This window comes from Lycorma delicatula, chromosome 1 (assembly GCF_047948215.1).
Source record: "Lycorma delicatula isolate Av1 chromosome 1, ASM4794821v1, whole genome shotgun sequence".
In the NCBI taxonomy this organism is placed as follows: domain Eukaryota; kingdom Metazoa; phylum Arthropoda; class Insecta; order Hemiptera; family Fulgoridae; genus Lycorma; species Lycorma delicatula.
This window is the reverse complement of record NC_134455.1, coordinates 130,087,017-130,106,229: the sequence shown is the minus strand read 5'-3', so window position 1 is coordinate 130,106,229 and position 19,213 is coordinate 130,087,017. Positions and strand designations below refer to the sequence as shown.

The following is a 19,213-nucleotide window of genomic DNA, read 5'->3' as shown; positions in this document are numbered from 1 at the left end:
AAATTCTTCATGACCAATCACTTTATGGAGATATAATAACAATAACCGATGTGTTAAAATAATACAAAATAAAGCAATGTGAATTTTATTATCTTAAAATAAAGGAAAATTTATTCAAAGATTTAAATTTTGCAACTTCCTTTATTACGTAAAAAACAGATTTTAAATACACTTTTTATAGGAAAATAGTTTGCTTTTAAACCACAGTTGGTTCTGTCAATTGATTGGTTAATTCAAATTCATTGCAGCCATCCGATGGACTTCAGAAGACGTTATTTATTCGAAAGAAAGTTTTTGAAATAATAAGATTTGTGTTGGTTAAACTGCTTTTAACCGGTAATTTGTTGTGCTGTATATGTTTCAGTTGAAGTCTGTGGCGTGTGCTTGTGTAAAAGTGTTTGTTTCCTGTAAGTTTTATTTTTATTATCATTGTGAATTGTAAATTATTATTTATTCGATTTCTCCATGAATGATTTTTTACCAAAAAATATTTTAAAAAATAAAGTATGGTGTAAATCGAAAATGGTAAAATTAGCAGTTTAAAAAATGGCGATTAGTAACGTGAAAATGTTGTTACTGCCTTATTTAAATTATTGGTTAACAAACGCTTTTTCCTAAATTTAGTTATTTATGTTTAAAATTAAATGGTACATTTGAACCCCATTAAATGGGGTTACGTCGGAAAGTACTTTTGTTCATGTGAAATATTGTAAAAGTTAAAGTAAACTTTTATGGTTATAACATTTCGTTAACCTGGTAAAAATAGAATATTTCTAAAAAAAAAAAAGAGTTCAATTATAATTATATTCTTACAACGCAATTCTTCGATTACATTCTTATGACCGCAATTTTTAACATTTATTAGTTCTGTATAAATATTAGATTATTTACAATTTGACGAGGTTGCTTTTCGTTTTAGCAGAATTTGCATATCCATTTTTTTTTTTGTATGATTTAGTTTATGTAAAAAGTTATTTGACTAACAAATAATCATGTTTTTCATTGTTAAAATTATGAAATTACGTTTTTCCTTTGTAAATTTTCAAAAATAATTAAGAATTTTAAAATGCTGCTTTAAATTCTTGTTAGTCTAGTAGCAGCAAACCTGCTTGCACAAACTATATACACACACGCATTCACAAGTGCAAATAAACTTAATACATTGGTGCATGACTTGATGTAACATGACTATTATGCTTAGTACATACACAATTACCTGCTTCACACAGGGAAATTGATCATGTCTGTTAACTAATTTACATGCTTGATCCAGTTCCTAGGAATTATAGTTTCAGTGTTTGAGAATCCACTTTCATGTTACACTTATACTTAATAATTTCTTTTGTATTAAAAAGAGCCCTTAACCTTTTTTATTACAATATTTTAAACTAATTGACTATTATAATGATGCTGGTATAACCTGATTCTGTTTGTATATTGCTACTGCAACCTTAATATTTTCTGTTACATTGTGATTGCAAATCCTTGTTCAAGGTGGAATGATTATTACAGAAATTATAAAAGCTGTTTAATGAAATTACAATTACTGTGAAATTTGGCCCATAAATTATTTATATAATAAGTCTTGATAATTTATTACTTTAATTTACTTAAGTTAGTTTAAAAGTTTTTTAAGTTCAGCAGATTTTTGCATTTCAGTGTACATTAAGTAAGATAATTAGGAGAATTTTAATGTCAGTGAAGTGAATTTTACGATGGTTTATTTGTGAACTAAAATATTTATTTACTGTTATTCCTTGTGGGAGTGTTCCCAGATTCACTAAGCTTGTGGTAAATTAACTACAAAAAAAATCATTTTGTCATCATTACTGTACAATAAAATTTTTATTTTTCTGAAATTCATAAAACTTTTTTTATGATAGATGAAACCTAATTTTCAGAGATAATTATCATAACCCTTGCTGAAATTGAAAATGTTCAGTGATTAAATCTACTTTTGAATTTCTTTAGGCATGCTGGAATTGTAAGCACTCTAGTCTTGAGTAAACTGCGAAGTAAGTCTACAGTTAACTTTGATTTTTTTCATTTAAATGTGAAATAACTAATTTATACCACTATGTTCTACTTTTTCAAGATGCCCCCATTAATTGTCAATATTCAACTGAAGGTGTAAATTAAAAGTGTAATGGTTTCTCTGAATTGTTCTAAGGTATTTACTGCAATAAGTGTTAAGAAATTTACTACTAATTTGTTAATGAGAAGTTGTAAATATTTTTTCAGCAATTTTTTGGTTAAGATTTAGTAGAGTTTTCTTCAATACTGATGCTCCACTTAGCAGTCTGAAATATAGATTTGGAGCTGCAAATGAAGAAGGAAGAAGTACCCTAAAACACTAGTGCACTAGTTTTTAAGATTATAATAAAATGTTTCATTGTATTTTAAATGATCTATTCTCATAAACCATGTTTACATACTTCAGTTTTACTTTCCTGGATATTAAATTACAGAATACTACATCTGGACAAAGTGTTATGATGGGTTAAAATTTTGGATAACCAGTATTTTATTTTTGTACTTTGTTTTTCAGTTCCCCTAGTTCAAAGTTGCAAAAACGTGGGTGCTGTTCTCTCCTTCTCATGTGTATCTATTTTGCTTGTTAATTCTAATTGGTTTGGTGGTGATTTACATACGATTCGTTACTATTAGATTTTTATAAAAATCAGATAAGAGGTATATGTATATAGTAGTGCTCTAAACAGTAAAGGAGTTTAATATATCCATTAGAAACGGTGTTGGAATTTTTTTTAAGGGATAGCAATATGTGTATGTTTCTTTTATGGTTTTTTTTCTTAGTATTGTTTTCAAATTTACTAACTAAATACTTATATTTTCTGTTCTGTAAAAATAATTCTTACTAAAGGATTGTAACAGAACCCCTGTAGCGTATAACATTTGGTTCTTCCCCAGACACTTTTATTTGATTCATCTCATGTTGAGCCTCAATTTTTGTGACATTGATGACTAGTGCACTATAACTTATTGCCATTAACGCACCTATGTATCAGTGCTTTACTGAATAAGCTTTTTGTAAAATTAATAGTAGCTGGAGTGAGAATCAGATCAAGCCTTGGATTAGGAACTTACAAATATATCATTTTACTAACAAAAAGAAAATGTAAACAAAACATTTTTCTTGTTGATTTTCACAAAATTTGTTTAAAAAATGACAGCTGTTTCTGTACATAGCATCATTGATGTGATGTACAGAATACAAAAGTTTAAAGGTGAAAATACATAAAACCAGTAGATATAAAATAGAGCAATAGTAGGGAGTGCATACATGTATCAGTAATATAAAAATTTAACAGTAAGGACTATTGGTCAATTCAGAAAAACAGGTTGTATTTACAGTAAGATACGAGACTTATCTCACTTTTATAAATCTAATAATGGTGAACTATTCAAGTCCCATTGATCTTATAAAAACAAATTAGAATTTTTAAATTATGTGCAATGACTAAAAGGTTCAGTTTCTAATATGTTGTTCTTAATGTGAAGTACTTTGAAATTGTAATTAAAAAACATGATTTTCTTCAATTAAATGACAAGCATAATTATAATCCATCTTTTTATTGGAAAAATAAGATTTGTTGTGGTCTCTTATTTACCAGTCTGTCCAATATAAACTGAATCACCAGAACTACATTCAAGTTTGTAATTCCTGATTTTTTAAGTTCATCAGTTTTACTTCTGTTATTCATAATGAATTTACCTAGATTATCATATTTGAAAGCAATATCAAAATCTCTTGAATAGTTCACCATTATTAAACTTAAATTGTAGTAACAAATTTTTTTTTTTAGTTTTGGTTGAAAAAATTTAATGTAACGGTAATTTACTTTCTTTAAAAATTTTATTTTCAAGATAGTTATTTTATCATAATTTTCTAATTTCTATGTTGCAAGTTATTTTTACTTTAGTTTTATGTTGCAAGTAAAGAGAAATGTTTTTCTCGCTTGGATTGCACTAAATTAAATTAAAACCAATATGTGTTATATTTTGGTTTGTTGCATGGTTTAATGAGGCAAGAAAAACTATTGCTTTGGAAAAAAGTTAATGTATCTCAAAAACTTGAATTTTTAGATCCCAACAAATTTCATATTATTAAGCTGAATCCTACAGCTAAATTTCAAATAGAAGTTAAAAGAATTATTAAAAAGTGTTCTATTTTCAGGGAGAGTGATGGTTTCAACAGTAATGAAACCCGAAGTACCCAAATTTGTACCCAAATTTTACTGTTGAAACCAGTTTTAAACTACATAAAGAGAATCATTCAGTTAGGCCAGTAGTTTCATATGTTAATGCTGCTGCTTTTAAATTTTCTAGGAGGATGATATATAACAGTTAGTTTAAAAACTCAACTGAGCTTGTTGAAAATGTTAAAAGATTTATATATTCTGGATAATTCTACTCTTAATCTCTTTTGATGAAATTTGTTTTTCCTTTATTACCACAATAGGTAAGTACCACAGTGTGGCAACAGTGTAGTTAACAGTACTGTTAACTAATGAAGTTACAAGAATCAAGTTGGTTGAAACATTGAATGTTAGTTTTAATTAGAATTATTTTGAATTGAACATTAACATTTACACTGAAGAAGGTCTAATTATACATGATCTACCTAGCTCTTTAGCTGCTGAAATTTTTATGAATGTTTAAGTAAACAAAATTTTGGCTCATCCCTTCAAATTTTTGTATTGATGCGCAGATAATTTTGGTTATTTTTTAATAACGTGAGAAAAGTAGGAATATTCTTGAATTATATTAAGATATATATTAACACATAAAAAAATGTAGTTTTTACTTTGGAAGTGGAACAAAATAATTCTATTGTCTTTTTAGATGTAAATGTTATTAAAAACTAAATTTTAGCATTCATCACAAACCCTCACAATCTGATACTGTCATTCATACTATATCATTATATCCATTTGCACATAAATTGGCTGCTTTTAATAGTGATATTCATAGGTTGTTAAATATTCCAATCTCAGATAATAATTTTTAGAAAGAACGTAATATTATAAGACAAACAGCCGTAAATAATGGTTACTAAATGAGTCTGATCAACTGTTTCAGAATAAATTATACAAAATTGCAGTTAGTGAAGTTTTTCCTTCTTCAAGTAATTCACTCCAGTAAAGAAATTTTACACACTCATATAGATAAACCCACAGAGAAAATTAATAAGTTTTTCGTAAGCAGATTTTGTTATTGTTTTCAAATTTGATAATTCTATAGGTAAATTCATTAAGAATAATAAATGTATGTGGGATATCTCCAAACTAAAGACCACTGGGAAATTTCTCTCCTTAAGGTTGGCAAACCTGTGTCATTTATGGCCACGCTAGTAATGTACACACTGCATAGTTGTCACATTGTAATATCTTTGATTACGTGTGAGTTATTACATTATAAAATGAATAGGAAAATCGATGTTGCTGCTGACTGTGAAATACCTGGAGTCATACGTTTTTTAAACAATCAAAATGTTACGTCAGCTGAAATTCATAGGCTGTTGGTTGCTGTGTACGGTGATAATGTAATGAGTGAAAGAAATGGTGTGAAGTGGTAGAAGTAACAGAATTTATGTGCATGATGAAGAACATTCAGGGAAGCCCTTGATAATCACCAAGGACTTGTTGAAACGAGTCTATGATGAAATCAGAAAAGGTCGTTGCTCAATGTTTTCCGACCTGGCCCTTCTTTTTTCTGATGTTTCAAGAGCTCTTTTTGGTTGCATTGTTGATGTTTTCACTGAACGTCACAAAAGAATACAAATAGGATCACTGTTGATGCACTACACAGAAAAAGGTGATGCATTCTTTAATTCAATTGTTACTGGCAAGGAAACATAGCATAGGGATACACAAGATATTGCACGCCATTTATTATAATTATTACTACATAGATATTACACGTTGTAGAGTGAATGGTATCATCTTTAATCACCAACTAGACCAACAGAGGTCAAGCCATAGCCATTTGGATGCAAACTGATGACCACAGTCTTTTGGTATCAGTTTGACATACTGCTGATCGATTTCATGCCACGTGGAACAACTATAAATACAGAAGCCTACTGTGAACCACATAAGTTATGGCGTGCCATAACCGACTGTGTCGTCCTGCTGCACGATAATGCATGTCCACATGTTGCGGGTCCAACATGTGATTTACTGAGAACATTTGAATGGGAAATTTACGATCACCCACCATATAATTCGGACTTAGCTTCTTCTGATTGCCATTTGTTTGGGAAATTGAAAGAATTTTTGAGTGGTAAGCAATTTGCAGGTGACAATGAACTTAAAAATGTTGTTAATCAGTGGCTAAATGAACTGGCGGCAGAAGATTACAATGAGGGTGTATTGAAGCTGGTGTATAGCTACGATAAATGTCATAATTCTTGTGGTGATTATATAGAGAAGGTATGTAGTTATAAGAGAAATAAAAACTATTTATCAAGTTTTCATGATAAACGTTTTTACAATCAAATGGTCTTTACTTTAGAGATAACCTCTCATAAAACTGATAAGTTTAAAAATCAGGAGTGTTTACAAACTTGAATATAGATCTTGTGATTAAGTTTACATTGGATAGACTAATAGATCTTATGAAAAATGTATAAGGGATCACAAATCTTGTTTGCTAATAAAAAGAGGGATTCTATCATGCTTGTCATTTGACTAAAATCATATTTTTAATTATGTTGATCATTATTATCATATTTCAAAATACTTGTGTTGAAAACAAAAAGTTCAATTTGTTGAAACTGAACCTTTTGATCACTGTAAATTAATAAACTTAAAAATTCTAATTGCTTTTATATGATTAATTAGACTTTAATAATTCACCATTATTAAATTTATGAAAGTGAGGTAAGTTTTGTATCTTACTGTAAATACCGCCCTGTCCCCTTTTCTGGATTGACCAATAGTATTTACAGTTAAATTTTTATATTACTGATACATGTATACACTCCCTCTTGTTGCTTGTTGTATTAATTTATTTTATCTCTATTGGTTTTATGTATTTACTTGTTCTTTGTTATTCTGTATACAACATGTAAGGAAGATACTATGTTTGTTGAAATAGCTGTCATTTTTTAATAATTTTTTTGAAAATCAAAAAACTCATTTTTTCTTTTTGTTATTATGAATTTTCATCAAGTAAAGGCTTCATCCATTGATCATATAATCTTATTTTTAAGTTATGACTTAGTATCTCAGGATTTTGCTGCTGACAGATATTATGTACTAATTTTTTTCCCTAATAATTCAGTGTAAATCCTACACATTATTAATTTCTGTTATTATTATTTAATTTTCAAGTGAATGAAATATGGGAAGAACAAAAAGACCTAAGTCAACATTTAGAAATACTGCTGCAGTTGAACGTGCACTGGTTCGAATATCAAGTCTAGCATCTTCTACAATAAACCATGATTCTTTAGGTGTAAATGGATTTTCATCTTCTCCTATATGTAAGAGTAACCGTAAAGAGATTAAAAAATTTTTAAAAGAAGGTGAGTTAGTATGATAAAAGAGTTAGTTACTTTTGTAGTAATTTAATATAGCATGTGCATAGTGAGCTCACTATGATAAGTTTAGTTAGTAATTAATGTTTTTGTTTTCCTTTATTAAATCTGTGTTATACAAATAAATGTTATTTATTTAGTATAGTTGTATATTATTACCTTGTTAATCTGTACATTCTGTTAATTTGAATTTATCTTTATCAGTCATATTAGTTTATTTTGGATGTCACTCATCCAAGTTATAAGCTTTAGGAGGGTGGACTGTACTTTATCTTGGATAATACATTTGCTAAAAAAGGCTGCTATGTAAATTATGCTGAATTTAAGTAGTTCATAAGGTTATGAATGAGATTAGAATTTGTAGTATTGAAACTATGTAAAAATGTAAAAAGATTGGGACAATAAAGTGTTTCAGCCTTGTGTTTACAAAATTGACCCATCAAATCTTTAATATTAGATTTCTACTGTATTAGAGATCTATTGATTGCGTTGTTTTTTCTCTTGTATGACTTTTCTTCTGTTCATTCTACAACCATCTCATAGGCCTTCTGATAGTTTATAACAAACACTCTTCATGAAAGTTGGGTTTAACTGTGTGAATTGGCCATATTTGTTAACTTGATGTGAAATCTATCTGTAATAGAAGCTGGGTTACAGCCATTCTTTGCTCTTTGTATTTAGAGCATGTGCATTTATTTCTTATATCGATTGGTGATCTCCAGAATCTCTACTACTTAACTATTGTATAAAAACTGTTATGTTCTTTACAAGTATATATTGTAGTATAAACTCTTAGTTTTGGCATTACTGCATAATATGCCAAATTAGGCAGGTCAGTAAATTTTTGAGATTGATTTTACTGACATTTGAAATTTAGTTATGGGTGTTTTATTGATTTTTATTCTTTATATTTAGGATTTTGTAGCCCTTCACTCTTGATTAATTTATGTGTGTTTCATTGTATTATTTATACTTTCATAATAACTAGTTATTTTATTTACAGCCTGATAAAGCAAACTGTTTAACCTCCTGCATGTATGAATGTGACATTGTTATAAATTTTTCTTCTGAGAAATGACTATTACGGATATTTTGTATGTGAAATATCTTAATAATATTCAGTGATTTCTGTTTTATTTTTTCTCTATTTTTTTGTTATTTTAAGAAATATCAAATATTAATTAATTATATATGTATGTATAACACATAACTTTGCAATTTAGTACATGAAAGATTTTTGAATTCATGAATCAGTTATAAAATATTTAGACCATGTAATGCATTGTCACCATCACATTAAAAACTGTAATTGTCATGATCAAATATAACAGATTGCAAGTCATGATAACTATCAGTTTCCAAAAAAATTTTTATATAAATTGCTAAGTTCACACTAAACATGCTATTATTGCAGTAGTTATTTATAGTGCGCTTTATTTTTTCCTATGTTATTCTGTGGTTAGTGTTTTAATTTAATTTTTCTGTTATTTAGTTTATATATCGTTATACATAACGCGTGTTTTTATAAAAGTAGTTTATATACTATAGAATCATTGCTTCCAGGTGCTAATAATGAACCTTCATTGTTCGCAAAAAAAAATGAAAAAATAATTTTAATTATAAACAGACTTGTACAGGGTTAAATATTTTTGAATTCATGATGTTATTAAATAAAGGAGTAAATAGAAGTTATAGGGGCGGGCAGTCAGCTTGCAACAGTTGATTGATACCCATTTGTGATGTGATGGGAGGGGACCGCTATCCCTACTTTAAATCCAAAATAGCAGCTTCCAAATTGTCCCCACTGGTAAAAATAAACTATAAAGATTTTTGAGTGGTTCAAGTAACTTGTTTGTATATCTACATTCATAGCAGCAGCCAAGCATTCCACTCTCGTAAGTGAAGTCTCTGATTCAGATCTCCATGTAGTTTTTTAATTTTTATTTTTTTCTTACATATGCATATGCAGATTTTTTTTCTATTATTCGTATTCATAATAAAGGATTATAAGTGGCATCTGTTGATCATGTAAACATGAGATTGCAATTGAGTTTTTTTATTCTCTTGACATAGTCAGACCACTTGCCTATTCTTCTTGTTGAGTATACGTAACAATGCGAGTAATATATGATTTAAGCTGTTATCTTGATTTTTCTTTTAAGGAAGTATATTTGTTTGTAGTATTTAGGTACTACTTTTAAAAGTGTCAGTTTTGTTCAAGAATACTTAAAGTTGTATGTTTTGTCTCCATCAATTTTGTTTAATCTAATATAATTTAAAGCCCAAAAAAATTAATATTAAAATTATAAAATACTTAGTATTAATTCACAGTGTATAGTTTAATTATCTAATACGTGTCAGTTGTTTTATAAACCACTTAAAACAGTTGAGTTTTTGTTGTATAATTGCCTGAAAATTTTTATAATGCTGTTTGGGTAGATAATTATAATTGTATGATTTTAGAAAAATAATTATGAATGCTGACCAAGCAAAATTATCCTTTAGATTTTAAAAATTACATATTAAACATTATAATTTATTACATTTAATAAATTGTAATAAAACATATCTTGGATTATTCTAAAATATGCTAGGATAAATATGGCTCTAAATTTAATAATAATATATTGAAAGCAAAAGAATTTGCAGAAAGATTTAGGATGAAACAGGAAATTAAACAGGGTTTTTTAAATTTTGGGTCCAAATTAAATAATGAAAGGCTTAGGGTAACAGGCCTGTTTTTTAACTTTTAGGTAATAATAGTAATTATAAAAAAAATTGGACTTGCCAATTGTCCTCTAAAAAAATGGCCACAAAATTGTATGAGTTTGAAAAATTTCTCATTTTTGGGGCCCAAAGATCACATGTGGAACAGGTGGCAAAATTGTGGGATGTTTACTGCAGTAAGTACTTTTTATGTACTTTAAAACCATATAAAATTTATTTTGTTACTCAAAGGAGTTGACAAGTAATGAAGCCAACAAAACCGCTAAAAACACCACTCATTCTAACCATAAACGACATATCCAAAAATACTGAAATTATATATTTTTTTCAGATTACAAAAATTACAACTAAAGTCATTAGAATGAATAAATTGATTATTCAAATACATTATCAAGTTGTTCAATTCACTTTTACCTTATTTTACTCTTGCTAATGGAACTTAACTAACTTAGTGCTTGGTGTAATGTTGTGTCCTCTTCCAGTAGTTGAAAGAAAAACCTCTGAAGGTGTGAGAATCTTTAAAATATTTTCCAGTTGAACCCATGTTTGATTATCTCAATAATTTCTTGAATGAAGTGTATTCGATATTCCTCTTCATTTTCATGTGACTTCAGTGACTTCGCCTAACCACCACGTGACATCGTATATATGCAGCAGACATCATTTTTACACTTTGACCATGACACCGATGACCAAGTGAGCGGATGGGACATGTAAGCCGGTGGTGTATAGCACCACGCTTAGTCTGCTCACACTGTTAAGTAAGCTCTAGGAGCTGTTTTGGATACTGGTTGCTAAACTGTTTCGAGGCTCAGTACCCATTTGTGGCACAGACATTCGGTCTTGTGCTTTAGGGCGACCGAATGGGGTGGTGGCAGGAGAAATGCGAAGCAAACCACACCAATTCATATACGAGTTAAAAATCACAGAGAAAAATTTGTTCTTGTTTGTTGAAATTTGTTAACCATTAATAGCCAGCCACATCCTTCATTTTTTTCTTTTTTTGTACTGTTAAGGTATGTGGTGTAGCATTTGAACCACATAATGCAAATTTCTGTTTCTTGATGAGACCAAACATTAATTATATTTTTGTTAGAATTAATTCTGTATTTATAATTTTTAATTTAGTTCTTACGTTACAAATTCATATATCAAGTTTGGTCAGAACAAGTTTTTATTTCTGAAAAAAGATTACATTTTTCATGTCTGCTTACATTTGTGTAAATCCGTGTGTTGGGTAAAGTTAACAAAAAACACAGCTCGTATCTGCCAAAAGAAATTGGACTTTAATGAGAAAGAACAAATGAACTTAAGTTAAATCATAATCTTAAAAAATGAAAAGAAATTATGAAGTTAACATAACTTAATGATGTTAAATAAATATCAGCTGAATCAGTATATGAACAATGATATTAAATGATATTTACAATTCTATATCTTTTAAATACACATTTTGACAATATACAATTTAACAACTCCTGAAAACAAGAGAACATAAAACACCTTATTTTCAATTGCAAATTTAGAAAAACATAATATCAATAGAAAAATGTAACTGGAAAATAGTTGTACTACTGACATATACTATAATATGACAAATAGCAATGAACGGATGTCATTAACTTAGATAATTAAATTACAATAGTTTCAATATAAAAAGAGTTAATTGCAATATAATCGCATTGAAATTAATTGAGCACGTAAAATAGGCTGCAGCTGAAACGATGACACAACTTTATGAAAGTCACCTGTTGTGACTGTACGGTGTGTAAATGGGTGTTAAACTAAACATGAAATTGAAATTGAAACTTGAAAGTCATAGGTATGATGAACTGAATGTTCCATAAATTTTATAACATAACTGTTTAACGTAATAAGTAATGAAAAACTGAACTTGCCTGTAGCACACAAATATTTGTAAGAGACGAACTCGTGAATGAAGGTAAAACGAATACATACAGTAAATTCCTGAGTGTAGTCCGCCGTGGTGTATCAGGAATACAGGGGTGAGAATGTGGCTTCGAGGTTGAGCAAGACTGGGCGTCTGAAATGTGTAGCAACGAGTTTGAAGAAATTCTGCTTCGCTGATATTGTAATAAGAAGCTGGAGAAAATTCGGCGTTGACTGAATTGACAGCTTGTAATGATTGAAACACTTTCCACAGAGAAGTAATGTAGAATTTGAAGAATCACTTAACGAAGAAACGAGGCTGGACGAACATAGAAAACTGTGAAATCACGAAAAACTTGACGAGTAGAACTAGAAAATATTTTCGACACAGAAATACCGCACCGTGTATGCGAGTATGAAGGTGATGAAGATATTATCACAAATCTTGAGAGCGAAACGTAAAGGCGTCTTAAATTGTGACGGTCAACTCTGCCGAAAAGATGGCGTGAACGAAAAGAAGGGGAAACCGAGCCTAGGCAGATCTAAGAGAGTGTGTGTTGGCAACAGGAGATGTGTGCCAGTATTAGTATGTGAACGAAGCAAAAAGGGAGTGTATGAGAGCAGCAATAAATTTGCGAAAAATGAAAACACGCGGTCACTAGAATGACAGAAATCACCGTCTGGTTGACGCCAGGGCTCGAATAAAACGAACAAATTTAAACAAACAGATGCACATAACACAAGCCCAAAACAAAACATAGTAATAAATATATCAAGCCTGTGATAACGAGAAATTAAACAGGGTTATTACAAAAGAAATTGTTTAAGTATTAGATTATATAATACATACCTTCAATTATTAAATATTTTAGGACAAGTGATCTTTGATTATGTGATTAAAATTGTTAAAACTCAACATAGCTAAAAGAATCTCAACATATTAAAACTGGTAATGTGATTAATACTCTTTGTTTCAAAATTAACAGTACTTTCAAAAATACATAAACCCGGCATGCATTCCAATGCGACCTTTGGTTGATTTTGCATCTGCTCCATCTTATATTGTTTCCAAAATTATAGATAAAATCCTTACGATAAAAATGAATTTACATTATACAAGGATAAATAAAATATAAATGGGATTTTTGTTCCTGAGTCTACGGTTGGTAGGACTGGGCCTGCACTTCTAGTATGCTGGGGTGGGGACAGCCGGCCATTCCACACTCCCAACCAATTTGTCAGTAACATTCATGATGTCGGAGCAACAGGTGCACCCCTCCACTGTGCAACGCATAATTATAAAATTTCTTGCCCCTGAAGGAGTTAAAGCAACAAAACTTTTCCAGAAAAAAGACTGCACAGTTTTGGGACCAAACATTATCAAGGACTCGTGTGTTTGCCTGGGATAAAGAGTTCAAGGAAGGAGAAAATATCAGGAACACATTCACGTGGTTCGAGAAATTCTTGAAAACGATCATCGGGGGGAGAGTATCTGAAATTGCAGAATAGGTCGGAATAAGTTATGGGAGTTGTCAAGCAATCATCACAAACAACCTACAGTTCCACTGTCATGATATGTCTGGCAAATGGGTCCCTCATCTTTCGACCACAGATCAAAAGCTGAGACATTAGGTCTGTCAGAGGCTTACAGTATGGGTATTTCATGTTAATTCAACAAATGATCAGTGTATCACTATTTTTGATTTTGATGATATTTGGTATATGATAACTATCCACCTGGTAGTAGCCAAAAAATATTTTTTTATATTTCTAAAAGATGTTTTTCTTGAGTAACTTTTATTTTCTAACTTGCCAGCTGGTATAAACAGCCGTTTTCATAACTTTTTTAATGGGCTGTAGCATTCTTATTTTACATCATACAGAGGTCAAAAAGTGCGTTTCGGAAAGATTAAAGATGGAAGTTCATCTTAGTGTACCCAAAATTCATTTTGTTACTTAACCAAATCTCGTAATGTTTACTGAAGTTAGTCTAAAAATTTTTTTTTTTTAAATTTTGGGTCCAAATTAAATAATGAAAGGCTTAGGGTAACAGGCCTGTTTTTTAACTTTTAGGTAATAATAGTAATTATAAAAAAAATTGGACTTGCCAATTGTCCTCTAAAAAAATGGCCACAAAATTGTATGAGTTTGAAAAATTTCTCATTTTTGGGGCCCAAAGATCACATGTGGGACAGGTGGCAAAATTGTGGGATGTTTACTGCAGTAAGTACTTTTTATGTACTTTAAAACCATATAAAATTTATTTTGTTACTCAAAGGAGTTGACAAGTAATGAAGCCAACAAAACCGCTAAAAACACCACTCATTCTAACCATAAACGACATATCCAAAAATACTGAAATTATATATTTTTTCAGATTACAAAAATTACAACTAAAGTCATTAGAATGAATAAATTGATTATTCAAATACATTATCAAGTTGTTCAATTCACTTTTACCTTATTTTACTCTTGCTAATGGAACTTAACTAACTTAGTGCTTGGTGTAATGTTGTGTCCTCTTCCAGTAGTTGAAAGAAAAACCTCTGAAGGTGTGAGAATCTTTAAAATATTTTCCAGTTGAACCCATGTTTGATTATCTCAATAATTTCTTGAATGAAGTGTATTCGATATTCCTCTTCATTTTCATGTGACTTCAGTGACTTCGCCTAACCACCACCTGACATCGTATATATGCAGCAGACATCATTTTTACACTTTGGCTTTGGTAAACCTAATGTCCTTGTATACAAATACTAACGTAAATGTTTCGGATTCAGTGGTCACCTGGACTTTCAGAATACGTTTCTGACTTTTTGGAAGATAACTGTGAGAGGTTCTTGCTTATGGAGCTGTTGTGATTACCTGATAAAAAGAACTGAGGTATTCTTCAGTCTCTGGAACATCTTTATTAGAGCAGAAAATAAATGTTATATTTTTAATATTGTCTTTGCAATAATTGTAGATTTTAGAAGGTGTAACAATTTAATTGTTGACTGTCCTAATTGACTTGCTGTAGTCACAGTCCTTTGTACAGTTCCACCAATACCATCACATGGTCCTTTTTCATGGTATGAGGCAAAAATTCAGCTGCGATTTCAATATCTTCTTGATGGTATCACAAATTTATGAATTTTTTTTTGTTGTTTTTATTCTGGCTTGAGGATCCATCAGAAATATAAAAAAATTGTTTAATTATTGGTAACAGTGTTTTTACTTCATATTTATAACTTGCTTTTGGTAGCAGAAGAATCATGTATTGTGTTTCATGTACTCACTAATCACCCAGTAGCTTTGGCTTTGTAATTTTCCCTCTTTTTTAAAATATATGGGAAATGGATGTACACTGTGGCATAAGCTTTTGATCAGTGATATGACAACTTCATCCTGTATCACAAAAGGAAAATTTTGAGAGAAGTCTCCCATTACAATACATTCACCCTCCAACAAGTTTTTCTTTTTAATGTTGAGGAAATTAGCTTGTTTCTTTGCAACAAAATGATGCCTTTTTAGATTATTTAAATTTTCAGTAAGTTTATCTAAGTACTCTTGAAGTGGAAGAATTTGAGTAGTTGGTTCACAACAGTCAACAGAAACCCACTGTTTGAAGATAATTTCAGAATCAAAATTATCATCAGATAACATTTTTAGAGTTTTACATATTGGTGGATGACACACACACACACACAGAGTGAGTACCTGAACCACCAGCCAGAACATAAAATCTTAAATCATCAAGTCTTATATCATCAAATTTGGGTTTTACAGAGTCACAATCCTTCTTGCCTGGCATCACTCAACTCTGCTCATCATTCTGGTAAAAATCTTTGACACATTTAATAACATTTCAATTACATGACTGGGTTTCTTTTTGCCGATTTGTGGCAAAATTCCACTTGTTTTAACTAATTGTTTGGATTGACAGGCTAAATACTGACTAACACAACTCATTTTGAATGCCCCAGCAGCTTAGTAATAAACTTAAAATATAAACTTTTCCTAGATTGATATTTTAATTATTCATATTCCCTACCTAAATCAGCATAATTCATCATATACCAAATATCATCAAAATCAAAAATAGTGATGCAATAAAATCTTTGAAAATTTGTTGAATTAAAATGGGATACCCCAGCAAGGTTTGTGCAAGAATGTGATGCGTTTTTGAGTCGGATCGTCAGCTGTGACAAAACGTGGGTCTACCACTAACTCCCCAGTCCAAACTAGCCAGTATGGAGTAGTGGTGGAAAAGTGAGCCAGTGAAAGCCATGAATACTGTCAGCTGATAAGGTTCTTTCAATTCAACCATTTTTTTCTACCAGTAAGGCATTTTGCTCTTTGATTTTTTGCATGAGTGACACACAATCAATGCTGCTTATTATTGCAAGCTGTTGAACGAGACGAGGGCTGAATATCTCCACAAAAGATGAGACCAACTGATTCAAGAGGCCATCCTCCTCCACAACAATGCCAGACCTTATATTGCATCTCTTAACGTTCTCAAAACAAAAATGCATTGGACTCAACTTAATCAACCTTTCTACAGCTCAGACCTATCGCCCTGTGATTTTCATATGTTTGGGCTGCTTAAAGAAGCTCTAGGAGGGCAACAATTTGAAGATGATGAGGGCATGGAGGGATTCATGTGCAATTGGCTCCTGATGCAACCATATTCATGCTATGATACTGCGATAAAAAACCTTCCTTCTCACTGGGAAAAATGTATTTGCAAAGCAGGAAACTACGTAGAAAAATAAATTATGTTTGCCTTTTATTTTTCAATGAATAAATTTTTTTAAAAATAAAATCCCGTTTATATCTGATTTAGTCTCATAGTTATAGCATAATTTGTAAATAAATTAAAAAAACTTAACATTCAAGGGAAACATTGTGATGGTAAGTTATGATGCAAGTAATATGTATCCTAGCATACCTATCAATAAAATAATTCATATAATAAAAAATTAATTAATAATCATGAAGGCCCTACATTTATTGATGACATCACTATTTTAAGGAATATATGTCAACAAAATTACTTTGAATTTAATAACAAGGAAAATTCCTTACCTATGGATTTCCTTTATCTGTATCAATTCAGAGATATACAAGATTTTGAGAGCAAAATTGTCTTATGGCATTATTCACACAACGTTTTATTATAGACTCATTATGTTGATGTTGTTTATGATCTGGTTATAAATAATGAACACCTCATAATTATGAATAAATTTATTTGTAATAATTTAAAATTTACTTTTGAAATAGATATAAACAGAACAATAAATTTTCTAGATGTTAGTATTGAAATTAACAAAAGTAATCAAATTGTAACTTTGGTCTATAAGATTATAAGTATACTCGGGTTTATGAGATAAAATGTAATGATTGTGAGTATATTTATATAGGTAAAATCAGTAGTTCGTTTAAAGCCAGATTTTATAAACATTTTAAGTATTATAAAAATAAAAAATTGGGCTTTTCTAATATTGCAGCTTATAAATAATAAACATTCTATTTCTGATGTTAATAATTATTTAGAAATATTGGAAATGTAAATAAAAATTAAGATATTTTAGAAAAATATTATATGTATAAATATAAGCAAAGATTCAACTTAATCAACCGACAGATTTTGAAGGAGATATACTCATAAAAGCTCCAATAAATAGCAGTACTTTTGTAGGTAATACATGAAATTTTCATTATTTAAATAGCACAGTATTAGTATTTGGCTAGCCACATACAGATTATATGTTTTTATTTTATTTTACTTATGACTTCATATGCCTTTGCATAATTTTAATCTTTTAATATTTTGTGTTTAATATGCAATTGTATACAAATTATATGACTGATGATGCAGGATCTCGTGAATGTAGAATCGTGAAAATTATAAAGAAAAGAAGGATAATAAAAAATAAGGTAAGAATTTTCTTATTTCTGTACTTGGATGGATTACGTTGATTAATATTATATATTTAAATAATATAATATCTAACTGAGAATGTTTTTCTTTTTTTTTAATAGAAGATGAAAATATTAAGGCATTTGAAAAAATGTTCCTAGATGATATAGAGTCATTTGAAACAGCATTTGTTATGAAAAAACTTTCACTTTCTTCAACTTTTTTGTATCAGCCTTTAAAATCATATAAAGTATATAGGGAAATGGTAAGTTTTCTTTTTATATTTTTCGTAATTATAAGTATTAAAGTTTGATTAGAAATAATGTAAATATTCAAAAATAAACTACCTAAGTGAGAAACGCTCATGGCATGGACAAGATATATCTTGAAATCTCGCATGTCGTATACATTTCAAGTTGACATGTGTTAATATTCAGAATTAGTAGCATTTTAGAGAGAAACTCTAATCGCATTCACAGAGAGATAGCTGGCGTAGAGCCATGATTTGTCACCAGTGAACACACTCTCTAGAAGTTAGATTTACATACAATCTTGTAATTATAACAAAAAGATATAATTCATATAGGACCAATATGTTTCGGCTCCCCCTGGCAGCTGATGAGCTGTGCGTTTGCGGGGAGGTCCAGTCAAATAAACACCTGATGTTTGATTGCCTTGCTCTTGGGGGGAGACAGAGATCGGGCCACCCTCGAACTTAGAGGTCAAGGGGAAGATTTGCCACTCACAAGCGGCGAGTCAATGTGGTGCGAGTCACATTGTCAGACTGTGCAGGAGTTCCTTGATGTGGTTGCTATGTTCAACCGGCATCAGTAGTTTACATAAGGGAAAGACTCCTACCACACTGCTGTCAAAAGCTAACCTAGAGGTATATGGCTGACTACCAGCCAATTAAGGCTCCAAGCGCTTTAATATGGTGGGCAAGTACTTTCTGGGATTCAGTGACCTAGACATGGCAGCGAATTACTGTCTAGACGAAGTAAATTTTAATTAATGGGTATCATATATATTTTTAGTAGCTGATTGGGTGCGCCTACCCATTTTAGTAAATATATGACCAAGTGAGCGGATGGGACATGTAAGCCGGTGGTGTATAGCACCACGCTTAG

General features: G+C 30.3%; 1 protein-coding gene across 1 annotated transcript in view; it reads left to right on the top strand.

The window, feature by feature from the left end:
• The first annotated feature begins 324 nt into the window (after positions 1–324).
• The window catches only part of LOC142318183 (uncharacterized), a 40,034-nt gene continuing 21,145 nt past the window's right edge, over positions 325–19,213 (top strand). The window contains exons 1-3 of the mRNA XM_075354735.1: positions 325–407; positions 7,356–7,549; positions 18,209–18,351. Coding sequence (XP_075210850.1) covers positions 7,366–7,549; positions 18,209–18,351 — 327 coding nt within the window. The 5' untranslated portion in view covers positions 325–407; positions 7,356–7,365. The remainder of the gene's footprint in view (positions 408–7,355; positions 7,550–18,208; positions 18,352–19,213) is intronic.